Below are 13248 nucleotides of genomic sequence, written 5' to 3' on the forward strand. Positions count from 1 at the left end.
TTTAATATTTTTATTTGGTTCTTCACGTTATTTTCTTTTGAGCTGTTTGTAAATTGTTTAGGGGAGTGAAAGGCTTAGTACAAATTAAGATGAATCAATCCGACTCAGGGAGTTGTGGCTTGAGTTTCTTCCCCTTCCCCTGAAGGAAAAACTAAGAGTATCTCCCAAGCACACACCTGTAACCCTCACCTCCCCCGATGTTCTCGCCCTAGTTCTCCGGATGCCCATTTTCTTGGATACCCGTTTGTCTCTGAACCTCTGCAGCTTAATCTCTACCCCTCAATATCAGACCAGGACAGGAACCATTAAAATCTCATCGAGTAGTCCGCACAATCTGGGTTTTATTCAATGAAATAAACACTTAATGACAAACATCTGTCGGAGCCTAAATCCTAATTACTTAACCTAGCCATCTGTAATTTTAATGATTTTCTGCAATTTTTGTTCTTTGCAGCGTGATTAATGGGGCCGGCGTGGGGAGGTGGCGGTTCTGTGTCTCCATCCTCGGCTCTCCCGCCTGCAGCTTGCACAGTGTTGGGCAGGGGGCACGGGTGCGGCTTGCGGTCAGCCAGCTGGTGGTGCCGCCCGGGCCCGGGCGGCCACACTCAGCTTGAACCCCTGAGTCCAGCAGCTCGGAAATGCGACGAGTGCAGGAGGCACATGGGGCGTAGGGGAGGCGGCGGAAGAGAAAGGGAGGGAGAGGAGTCATGGGGGAGGTCAAGCGGGGGAAGGGAAGAGTTGCGGGGAGAAGACACGAGAAGGAGGAGAGATTGGAACTGAGACTGAGGGCAGAGGAGAAGGGGGGAAAGAAGAGGGCCCTGGAGGCAGCAGAGAGCAGGTCCCCATGGAATTGCTGGCTGCAGCCTTTTTAGAAAGCTCGAAGGGGAGACAGAACCAGCCTGTGCCTTCCTGGAACATGATTACTTCTCGCCTTCCAGCTCCCCGGCAAATGAAAGGGCTGGGCTGTTTGTGCTGGGAATTTCAGCCCCCAAAGAGACAGGAAGAAGCACCGCTTTTCAAAAGGCAGTTGCTAAGTGAGAATCCTTGAGAAGGATCTGTTGCTGTTTGAAGCTGTTCACCCTTTCTTTCCACATTCTTTCAGGTGAGGGGTTTCTGTAACACTTTCCCCTCCCTCTCTGGGGGGTGGGAGGGGTTGCACCGAGACCATGGGTGCAAGGCTCCTGGCACCGAGAGGCAGACTTAGGCTCTAATCTCACTCTCCCGTGCCTCAGTTTCCTCATTTGCCACGGAGGGCTGTGTGACCACTCTTGCTGGCTATTGGGATGTCGTAAGGAGGAAAAAGAGGTGGGGGTGGGATACTTTCGTGGGAAGTGCTGCTGTGGCCTTCAGCTCTGTGCACGGATGAAACAAACGGAAGGGAGCGCCCCGGTCCCCTAAGCTAGAAAGAACACATGTCTCGATTTTGCTGGCAAGGAAACCACAGGGTTTGGCCAAGAGAAAGCCGACTGAGGTACAACCACAATCTGGGACCCAGGACCGGCTGTCCCCTCCCGGTGACCGGGGCTAGGTCTCAGGCTTGCCCTTAAGCTCCTCACACCTCCCCTCTGAAATAGGCTTGTACTCTTGCTCTCTGCCCCCCAGCATGGAGGGAGCCTCTGGAGACACCCCCTCCCTGAATGCCCCCCAACATTCTTGAGGAACATAAGGTGCTGAGGCTTCGGGAGGTCTGAGACTGGGATTGGGAAGGAGAAAAATGAGGTCAGGAGGGTTGCTTCCAGGTGACAGGACACGCGGCCCCGGCTCCACCCGGCACAGCGTCTCACACACTAAGTGAGCAGCAGGGCGGTCTTGGCTTCCTCCTCCTCTGGGATGCCCTCCCTGATCATTCCAGGCCAACTGAGGGGCTTCACTCTGCTTCCACAGGGGGAGCAGCATCCCTCTCAGGGGACATTCTGGGAAACTGATTAAGAGGTCTGGTGTGTTACCACTTGATCTGTTACTGTCCTGCCACCACTACCACGAGACTATGCCAGGCTGGCCTCCCTGCTGGGCCAGGGGAAGCAGGAGAGATAATGTGGAGCAGAACTGCCCTAGCCCAGATTCGCTGAATGAGTTGTTTAGACGAGCTGATCCCCAGCCAGATTAGGAATCCGGAGCTAATCCCTCCCCCCTCCCCCCAGGTGCTCCAATGCACGAGCGGCACAAATGCTTCGCGTTACATGCTTAGTGAGATTTAGGGGCTGGTCGTTACACAGCATTTCTAGCAAAAGCTACCTGATGTATTTACTGATGCCTATCCCAGTGGCTGGCAGATAGCATGCTGAATAAGCCCATTCAATGAATAACTGTCACTTGAAGACAGCATTATAGCCCATTTTATCTTCCCGAGAATCTCCTAAAGTGGCCTAGCATAATCAGCCCCAAATTACAGATGAAGAAGAATCTGAGGCCCCGAAGCGTTACAAAACTGTGACCCAAGATCACAGAGCAAGAAAACGGCAAGGCTGGTATTTAAATCCAGGTCCTGTGCCTCCGAGGCCAGTACTCTCTTCGGCACGTGTGCGCACGGCCAGCCCTAGAGACCCGTGAGAGGCACGGGCTGGCTTCCTCGTTGGGTCCTTACAAATTCCCCAACTGGGTCCCAGGGAAGGCCTCTCGCCTGCCTGCTTGTGGTCAACGTGAGTGCTGATGGAAGGGCTGAGACCCTCAGAGAGTAACTGGAAATACGTCACACGGAACTTTTATTTCATGAGGGCAAGATGCCAAATGTGGGACAGCCTGGGTTGGAGAGCAGGCAGCAGATTCCTTTCCTGATGTTCTGCTGTGAGTCCTTCCGGTCCGCCAGCCTCATTCAAATACCGGAGCCACGGTGGCAGGACCGGGAAGACAGGCCTGCATCCGGCTGGGAGGGATGCGCCTGGTCCTACCGTGACACTGTGCTTGAAGACATCCCGCGCTGTCCCTAACGCACCTACTGACAGTGAGAATCCCCCTTCTTCAGATGTTTCACCCCTGCCCACTCCTTTCTACGGATTCTCACTTCTTTTGGGTCTAAAATACGTTGTTGGGATGTGCTCCTTAAGCCTTTCCTGAAACTCAGTTCTCAAGTGCCCTTCTCCCACCTGGCTTCTTGATCAAAGCCCCCTGAGCTTTGCATGAGCTCTGACCCTTTAGTTACTTCTTCCTCCCTAAGATTTCTACCAGGCTATGCAATCAAAGAAGTACAATGTTTGCTGGGAGGTCACTCTGTCCATGCCCCTGCCTTCAGCAAGTCTACCACTGGATGACCGCCTTGGCCAACCACTTAGGTGTCCATTGTGCAGATGTTCAGAAATGTCCTTGCCCCGGACGTGTATCAGAGGCAGGTGTGCCCCTATTTTTTACATGTTTTTTATATTTTTTACTTATTTTCAGAGAGAGAGTATGTGCACAAGTGGGGGTGGGGCAGAGAGAGAGACAGGGAGGGAGAGATGGACAGACAGAATCCCAAGCAGGCTCCATGCTGTCAGCATAGAGCCCAACATGGGGCTCGATCCCACAAACCGTGAGATCATGACCTGAGCCGAAATCAAGAGTTGGATGCTCAACTGACTGAGACACCCAGGTGCCCCATATGGCTCCCATTTTAAAAGCCACAGAATGCCCCGTTCCAGTGGGGTGCCCAATTCCCCTGCATCTCTCAGGCCTACTTCTTTTCTGGTTCTTTCTATCTCTAGCTCACTGTTTTCCACCTGCCTCACTTACTCACTCATATGACAAATACCCACTAACTACTTTCACTTCGCCAGGCCGACTGACAGAGGCAAGAGAACGATGGCCCTAGAAAGAGGTAAGATGGCCGAGGAGTTAAAACTCTGAACTGGGTTCTGATGCTAGTTCCTTTGTTCACTAGCCATGTGACCCTGGGCCGTTCACTTAACCTTTCTGGGCCTCAGTTTCATCAGCTGTGAAGTGGAGATACTGACGGCAGCTCCTTCAGGAAGTTACGTGAGCATCACCTGAGCTGTCTTATGGGGCTTCATGGGGCTGACATGTCACACGGCTGGGACGGGACCTAGAAAGCCAGGCAATCCCAGTCCCCTGAGAACTTGCCTTTTACCAGACGGACACAAGCACACATACTTGACCTGTCCTCACAGAGTAAGGACATCAGACCCAGCGGAGTATGCCAGGGACGACTTCCCTTCCATCACATACACCGCAGGGGAAGGGAGTACACAGAGGAAAAGCGTGGGTGAGGGCATAAAGGAAGCCTCCCCGGATGAGGACCTACTCAGGGCGGTGGTCCAGTGTGATGGAGAGAACCGTGGACCCGGAATCAGGAGTCTCCAAATCGAATTTTGCCCTGCAAAAGCCCTGGCGTTAGACTTTGAACAAGACCTCCACGGCCCCACCCTTACCCCCACTCCCAGTCTGGGCTTCAGTTTCCTTTATTGAAAAATGAGGAAGCAGATGAACTAAAAGTGCTTTCCACTCAGAGGATTCTTTTTTTTGTTTGTTTTTAATGTTTATTTATTGAGAGAGAGCGAGCGCCCACGATCAGGGGAGGGGCAGAGAGAGAGGGAGAGAGAGAATCCCACGCAGCCTCCACACTGTCAGCAAAGAGCCTGACACGGGGCTCGATCTCACAAACCACGAGACCATGACGTGAGTCAAAGTCAAGAGTCAGCCGCCTAACCGACGGAGCCACCCAGGTGCCCACAGTCAGAGGATTCTTGGATCCTAAACTCAGGCAGGCCCCAGCAACAGCATGACCGGGAGTCTGGCCACAGGGGGATGCGCAGACATCACTAAACGACGGCTCCGTGGCCCTGCAGGGCGGTCGGCCTGCTCCCCTCCACCAAGCTCTCCGTTTACAGCTCATCCCCGTCAAACCTCTCTCGTAACCACTTCCCAGCACCCGTACACACCTCCCTCTGAGCTGGGTGGGGCCGGGCGGGCTCTAGGAGGGAGTGTGTGTGTGTGTGCAGGTGAAGGGGCACCGGGGGTAGCGGGGGCTCCGGCAGGTACTTACCGCAGGGCCAGTGAAGGGCACGTGGTCGCAGTTCTCCTGCCAGGACTGGTTGAGGCTCTGGGCAAACTCTTGGAAGAAAGCATGCGACTGGTTGAAAATGGAAAATCCCAGGATGTTGACACGATCATCCACGAGGCTGTCCATTCTCTGGAGCGAGAACTCCTGGAAGACCGGGCAGTCAGAGAAGAGGGTTAGGTTAGCCAGGGAAGAGGTGTGGGGACGCACTTGGCTGGGGCGCATCTGGGGGGCACATCTGGGGGACCAGAAGGACTTCTGGTCCAACGGACACTTGCGGGCGGGCACCCTGCTCGGTACTCAGGGTCCAGAGAGAACCACGGGTTGTTCTCAGAGGGCTCACGGTGTTGAGGGAGGGGAGGAGAAAAGAAGCGAAAAAAGCGGAATGATCTCTAAGAGAGGTGAGTGCGACACGTGCTGTACGGAGAGAGGAAAGAAAACAACAAAACTAACATGCCTGGTGGGAGCAGGGCTGTGTCCAAAGAAGACGCGACCCGTGAGCTGAGTCTTGAAGGAGGCAGAGGCATTTTCTGGGTGGGGAATGTAGATGGGCAAAAGCGATGCCACACAGAAGTGGCCATGATACAAAGGCATGGAGGTGAGGAAGTGTGACCCCCCCCCCTCAGCCAGCTGCCTGCGAGGTACTTTGACAGGGCATGGCTCCTCAAAGTGTGGTCTCCAGAGCACCTGCCATCGGAATTCTCCCGGCTGTCTTTTTTTTCGGTTTGTTTATTTATTTAGTTTTGAAATCGAGCGAGAGAGAGCATGAGCAGCGGAGGGAGACAGAAAATCCCAGGCAGGCCCAGTGCTGTCAGCACAGAGTGCGATGATGTGGGGCTCAAACTCGCGAACCATGAGATCATGACCTGAGCGGAAATCAAGAGTTGGATGCTTAACCAGCTGAGCCACCCAGGTGCCCCAGTCTCGTGGGTAACTATTTATTTTAAATTTTTTTTTCATGTTTGTTTATTTTTTGAAGGAGAGAGACACGGAGTGTGAGTGGGGGAGGGGCAGAGAGAGAGGGAGACACAGAATCTGAAGCAGGTGTCAGGCTGTGAGCTGTCAGCACTATGCCCGATGTGGGGCTCGAACCCACGAACCGTGAGATCGTGACCTGAGCTGAAGTCAGATGCTTAACTGACTGAGCCACCCAGGCACCCCTCCTGGGTAATGGTAAAGAAAAAAAAAAGTGACAATCCCTGGGCCCCACCCAACACCATCTGAATCATCTGAGCTGAGGCCCAGGAGTCTACGTTTTTAGCAGGTGCCAAGGCTGTTTGCACACCGATGTTTGGGAGTCACTGGGTGAGCACGTCGGATGCAGGGGCGTGGGGGATGGTGAGAAATAAGGCCAGAGAGGTCAGCAGAGGCCAGAGCACAGGGGCTTTTTCCTGTAGGTGATGGGACCCGAGGGGACTGTCAACAGAAGAGTGGCCAAACCAAGTTTGCTGTGGAAGAATCTCAACCTGCCGGTCTGCACAGAGGGTTGTGCCTTCACTTGTTATTATATTTTTTTCCATTCATTTAACAGACATTCAAGTGTTTATCATGAGCTAGACACAGGCACAAAGGATGTTCTGGGTACAGAAGATACGAACAAGAGAGATACGTGTCTTGCCTCAAGGAGCCTGTGGGCTAATGGAAGAGGCAGATTGTAAGCCCGTAAACAAATAGATATAATTTTGGTCATCTATGGGAGGCCGTAGTGGGGGGGGGGGTGCTGCTACTTTAGAAGAGGCAGTCAGAGAAACCCCATGCGCAGCAGTGACGTTTAGAAACTCAAGGGAATTCTCCCAGGACCCGTGGCCCTCTTGCAATCCCTGGGCCGGAGCCACCGGATCCCTCAGCAAGCTAGAACCTGCGGGCATGACTCCCATCAAGGCTAGTCCGTGTCAGAGGGAGAAGAATCGCCCTCCGCAGGCAGGGCTGAGCTCAGCGTCCAGGACCTCTAAGGCTCTAGGCAAGGAAACCAGGCAAGAGGGTGTGGATTGGTTTAGCTCACCAATCCTGCTCCTGGAAGAATTCTCCGAACGCAAGTCAGGTCACTTTCACCCACTGAAGTCACATTCGTCACACGTTCGCTCTGAGTACCTCACACACGGCTCCACACCCCGTGGGCACACAGTAGTTACAGACCCCAGGACTAACCCATCGGCCACTCTGTCTGACATGACAGATGGGAGGTGCCTGGGGCTTACTTTCCGGCTGGGCAGAAACATTGCTTTCCTTCAGGCAGACTCCCTTCCTTAAGACTTAGCTCCTCCAGGCCCCTGGCCTGTCCCCTCACATCTAGAGCCACTGCCAAGGCCACAGGCCTGATCTCCCGTGCCCAGAGTCTAGCCTGATAAACTGCAGCTTACAGACCGAAGCTACAAAGATTCCTTTGGAGCCTCTCACCCCTGAGAGCGTGGAGTCGGATGAGGATTAGGTAGATGTTAGATCCCGCCACGTTCCCGTTAGGGGAACACAGACACGTCAGAGAACGTATTGATTCATAAACTGATACGATCTCCGGGCTCTCAAACAGGGCAGCTGTCCATGCACCGTGGGCTCCCAGCAGCACAAGGCAGAGGTGGCTAAGAAGAAGATATGCATCTGGTAGGGGAGGGGTGTGGCGGGACAAAGAACCAGGCTGCTGTCAGGCAACTGAGGGGCCTCACCAGCTGGAAGATGTCCCCTCTCCCTTGGTTTCCTTGTCAATGTGGCCACAGATCATCTCTCCCCCACTTCCTCCTCTCCCCCACGCAGGCTGACAGAAGGAGGCTCATCTCAAGGGAGCCCTGACGTCTCAGGTGTCTGCAGACTCACAGAGGCCATAAGAGCATAGAGTGAATAGGGCTTTGGTGTTCAAATCCAGGTTCCGCAAATGCGTGCAAAAGGCTTGGCATCATCCTGGGCACACAGAAGCGCTCAACGTATGACAGTGACCAAAATCTGACCCTGAGATCTCAGGCAGCTTCTGACCCTCTACCTGAGTTCCACTTGCTGTGGAAACCTGAGTTGGAAAGGCGTTTCCTTCAACTCTGTGTTCTGGGCAGAGGAAGAATGAATGAGTTAATTACCAACACTTAGAGACAGCCCCTCCAGAAGTCAGCCAGGGTGTCTTTTTGCTTTTAATTCCTACCTTCTCATCCCTCAATTATATCCTTTTTCAAAGGCCCCCTTAAGATAAAAAGATCCAGCAGCTTCCTTGATAACTCAGTCTATTTATAGTGACTCACGGGAGAGCTTGTGGAAGGACAAGAAAGGGGGCGGTGTGTTCTCTTATCAAAATTTCCCGGGACGCTCTTAGACTCTGCTCCCTGAGTGCCCTCTCAGTTAGGAAGTGCCTCTTTATGTCTAAACCTGGCCTCTCCTGCCGCCATTGAAGGCTGATTTCTAAATGAACATGCAAAACCGCCAGTTTCTATACAATGAACATCTTCTAAGCCAGCGTTTCCCAAAGTGTGTTCCTCAGGACACTAGCTTTTCCAGGATGTTAACAGGAATTGCACAACAGCAAGGTTCCACGTTACGGTAAGAACAGACTGCTTATGACACCTGCCTTTTCACGATTCGTAACACACGCTAGCATGTTAGAGGCTTAAAGACGTCCTCCAGCAAAGCAGCTCGTTTATGTTTTGTTCAACCCAGAACCTTCCAAACGTGTTGACCATGGAACGCTTTTCCCCTCCAAAACCTGAGCGTCTCACAGTAGTGCTCTACAAAATGTACTCAGGGAAACGCTACTCTAAATGCATTCAAGGAAACATGGCTTATAAACCCCAAATCAAGCGGTGGAAACATTTTGCTGAGAGGGATATTTCCTAAAGTTAACACATTTGAGGACTGGAGGGATTAAAAGCCATCTGGTTCCTGCTGCCCACCACAAGCTCTAAGAATGCACACCTGGCTCCCTTGGGTTCCCTATGTTCCCCTAACCACACAGCCTGGCTGGCTGCAACCTTACTTGAAAGGAGAGGAAGGACTGGAAGCCGTGGGGTGGGACAGATTCTTACAGGAGCCTTCATTCTCTTCTTGTAAGTGCTTCAGGAAGGGAAATCCTAAGGGTCCCCACTCCCAATGGGAGTGGATTCCATCGTTGTGACACCGCGGGAAAGCAGGGGGAAGAGCAGATGGTAAAGCCGAATGGCAGAGGACGTCAAGACCAAATCTTCCGTTACTCCAAGTCTGAATGAATTTGTGACAGGCTCTGTACTGCACCTAGAGCAGGGCCTGATACCCAGAGGCTCTTTGGTAAATGTTGGCTGAGGACTGTTGATTGAAGATGTTTCTCATTGACTGAGGACCCTGGGGTCCTCAGCGCGCCTAACTCTTACCACTAATCCACAGTCTTGCTCCTAAAGCAGGCGTAAGAACACGAGTAAAATTTGCGCCACCCCCCGCCTGTCCTCTGGACGTCGCGTTATCGTACTTCAAAAGACACATTCCTGACAGCTTGTTTTCTTACCACTTGGCTTTCGCATCAGGACATTCTTAAATGTGTATGCACGCACGTACGGGTGAGTGCGTGTGTGCGAATTCTTGAGTATGCGATGATTTGCAGGGAACTCGATAGCTACAGCCGAAGGTCATGTTGTGAACGAATTCAGGGGTAACCCTTGGATGAGGGGTATTTTGAACAGGCGTGGAGAAGGGTTTGAGAACACTATGGAGAGGTCATCATCATGAGTGGCACAACCCGTCTGAGTGCCCCCTCACACTCTCCAGCAGGTAGGACGTTTCCAGGGTCCTGGTCTACCAACGGGCATCTGCTCACGTGCCAGCTGCAGAGACTTCATGGCTCTCCAGCCGCCAAGCTTGGAGCAAGGGCAGGCTGTGAGCCCGGGGACAAGGTCGGGCGACTAGAGCGCAAAGCGCAAGAGGTTTGAATGGTCCAGATTCAGTTCTTGTGCTTGACTCTAAGGAGAAATGCAGAAAGCCAAACAGAGGCCCCCGGGTGCAGTCCATTACCTCACCCTACATCATCTGGGCCTGGGCCCGCATCAAACGGGGAAGTAGCCGAGATGGCATTCTATGATGTTCTATTTGCCCTACAGCCCCTTCTCCCTTGTATTTCTTTTTTTTCTTTTTTTTTTTTTTTAATTTTTTTTTTCAATGTTTATTTATTTTTGGGACAGAGAGAGACAGAGCATGAACGGGGGAGGGGCAGAGAGAGAGGGAGACACAGAATCGGAAACAGGCTCCAGGCTCTGAGCCATCAGCCCAGAGTCTGACGCGGGGCTCGAACTCACGGACTGCAAGATCGTGACCTGGCTGAAGTCGGACGCTTAACCGACTGCGCCACCCAGGCGCCCCCCTTGTATTTCTAACCCAGTAGCATATTACTCTTCCCCCAGCTACGTAAGCTAGAAATTCCAAATTTTCCTTCATCTTTTAACTCCACATCCAGTCCATTGCCAACTTTGTCAAATCTGTCTCTTGAACGCCCCTCGAATGTCTCTTAAGTCTGTCCCCCCCTTCCCATTTTTTTTAAAGATTTTATTTAAGTTCTTTTATTTATTTATTTATTTATTTTTCATCTTGAGGGAGAGAGTAAGAGAAGGGGAGGGGCAGAGAGACAGGGAGACAGAGAATCCCAAGCAGACTCTGCAGTGTCAGCACAGAGCCCAACGCAGGGCTCGAACTCACGAACCGTGAGATCATGACCCGAACCAAAAACAAGAGTTGGACGCTTAACCAACTGAGCCACCCAGGCACCCCAAAAACTGTACCTTTAAATAATCTCTACACCCAATGTAGGGCTCCAACTCACAACCCTGAGATCAAGAGTCACCAGGCGCCCCCATCCCTCCCTTTCCAATCCCACCACGTCAGGCCTTCATCGTTTCCCCTTTCCAACAGCCTGTTAACCAAGGCCACACGTCCGATCTCAGGAGACAGGGCCACTCCACTGCACAACCCCCGGGCGCCATTTACATCGATGGCAGTGTGAGGGGTGGCCCCTGGAGTTGTGCCGTGTGGCAGTCCCATCAGGAGACATTAGGGTGCAGCAGAAAGAGCACAGGGTTTGAAATAAGACAATCCTGGGTTCTAATCCTGATTGGCCACAAACCAGTTGAGTGATCTCGGGCAGGTCAGCAACGTCTCTGAATTTCTGCCTGGTCATCTGTAAAATGCAGAGAACACCTGCCTTGCGGGGATAATCCATGGCAAGCGGCTGGCGCAGAGTAGGCATTCGTAACATGTGAGTTCTCTTCCCTCCAAATGCCGCCCCTCCTCCACGCTGCCCCTTTCTCTTTCCTCTCCCTGCTCCCCACGCTACAGCTGGATCCTGACAAAGGGAAATATCAGGCTTGGGGCTTTCTCCTCTCTCCTTCTCTTTCCCCTCACTCTTCAGGAAGCTTTTCTTAGCTACTCGTCAAATGAGAAAAGTTTCGCTAAATAAGTTGCCATAAGGTGTTAATTGCTTGGTGTGGCTATTTGTGTCAAGACAGAAGGCTTGGCGTTCCAGATCTTCCAGCCATAAATAATGACAACAAAGCAATATTCACGATAATAACAACCGCTACAATTTATTGAGCACCTACTATGTGCCTGGCCGAATTAAGCACTTCACACGCAGGATTTCAATCCATCCTGACGGCAGCCCCATGACATAGAAGCTGCCACGGTCATCATGTAGCTGAAGGAGCTGAGGCCCAGAGTCGTGATGTGGCTCTTCTGAGGCCACACAGCCGTCAACAAAGGGGTTTGGATTCAAACCCAGGCCCAGCTGACTTCAAAGCCAGGGCTCCGTGTTCTCATACCACCTACTACTCACCACTGTGCGGCCGCGGTGGGGAGAGCCACCAAGGGTCAGGGGTGCTATGAGTCCACCGGCAGAATTCCCGGCAAAACGGAGTTAAAACTGATTTCAGAACACACGACTCGTAAGACCGATGAGATTTGCAGCTACAAAACGGACCCTGATAGACTGAGTAAAGGGATTGCCACACATCAACTAAATCTCGACACGAGAAGGATTGTCATCACAAAGGGAAGGGGTCTGGGGCTTGGTGGGGGTCCCAGACCGAGCAACTAAACGATGACCTCGAGAGCACGGGCGAGCCAAGGTTTGTGCCACACTACATATGCTCAGCATGAAGAGCCCAGAGAAGGAAAGTGAGCGGACCCCAGGGTGCAGCAGGTGGGAAGGAAGTGGAAGTAAAGGCAGTATGATTGAAGATGTGTGTGGCCGAGGTGCATCGAGAAGTGGGCAGTGAACGCAGCTTCGTGAGCTTGGCCGTCTTGCGTGAGTTGCTCAGGACCCTTAGCCATCCCTAAGACGCCTCTGCGGTCATCATCGTTTGCGCCACAAACGCTTCCCTGCTGGCTTGTCGGCTCTCTCGCTCATTGCTGCGTCCCTAGTGCCTAGAGAAAGGCAGTGAAAGCCAAAGCTGCCTCATTGGTTTAATTAAACGATTAGGAGAATAATTGTCCTGGACAGAGCAGGCATAAATGTAGAGTTATAACGTTTTAAGGCACATACTCTCTATTGGTACTTTGTCCTCGATTTTCCTCACTGAAATCCCATATTCCGAAACCAATCTTTGCTTTTTACATTTTTTAATCTCTTTATTTTTATCTCTTTTAATTAGACAAGTTTTCTCGTTACAAAGTGAGGGGAAAAAAAACACTTCACAGTGAGGCTTAAAAGAGATCGTGTACAGGAAAAGCACTATACAAACTCAAAGGAAGATACGAACTCCTTGAGTGATTAGCATTAGTAATAGTAACAATAAAATCACTCAAGGAATGCATTTTGCGTGCACTTTCAGGCATCATTAACAGGCAGCGAGGAGGCAGCATGGGGCGGAGGCTCCCAGATTGTGCCACAAAGGCGAGCCTCTCTGTTCCTGCGTGAAACCCTCAGCTCCTGGTGGCCCGTGGCAGTGGCCCAAGAACCTGAACAGCTCCCTTCCTGCCACGCCCACGGACAACCCCTAAAACGTGCCATTCTGATGCCTGACGGCCTCTGGAATCTCCCTGAATTCTGCCACCCAGACCTAGTTGGGTTCTGTCTTTCTTTGGTTTCTATTCTTTTTTTTTAATTTTTTTTAACGTTTTATTTATTTTTGAGACAGGGAGAGACAGAGCATGAACAGGGGAGGGTCAGAGAGAGGGAGACACAGAATCTGAAACAGGCTCCAGGCTCTGAGCTGTAAGCACAGAGCCTGACGTGGGGCTCGAACTCACAGACCATGAGATCGTGATCTGAGCTGAAGTCAGCCGCTTAACCGACTGAGCCACCCAGGCGCCCCTGGTTTCTATTCTTA

At 52.1% G+C, this 13248-nt stretch overlaps 1 protein-coding gene across 5 annotated transcripts in view; it reads right to left on the bottom strand.

Moving 5' to 3' along the window:
- The window catches only part of GRIK4 (glutamate ionotropic receptor kainate type subunit 4), a 431577-nt gene that overhangs the window by 112980 nt on the left and 305349 nt on the right, over window positions 1-13248 (bottom strand). For all 5 annotated transcript variants that reach the window (XM_086678846.1, XM_086678845.1, XM_086678847.1 and 2 more), the window contains one exon: window positions 4976-5137. In XM_086678846.1, coding sequence (XP_086534972.1) covers window positions 4976-5137 — 162 coding nt within the window. The remainder of the gene's footprint in view (window positions 1-4975; window positions 5138-13248) is intronic.

The sequence above is a fragment of the Puma concolor genome, chromosome D1 (assembly GCF_028749965.1).
Source record: "Puma concolor isolate L17-30 chromosome D1, mPumCon1.1.hap2, whole genome shotgun sequence".
In the NCBI taxonomy this organism is placed as follows: Eukaryota; Metazoa; Chordata; class Mammalia; order Carnivora; family Felidae; genus Puma; species Puma concolor.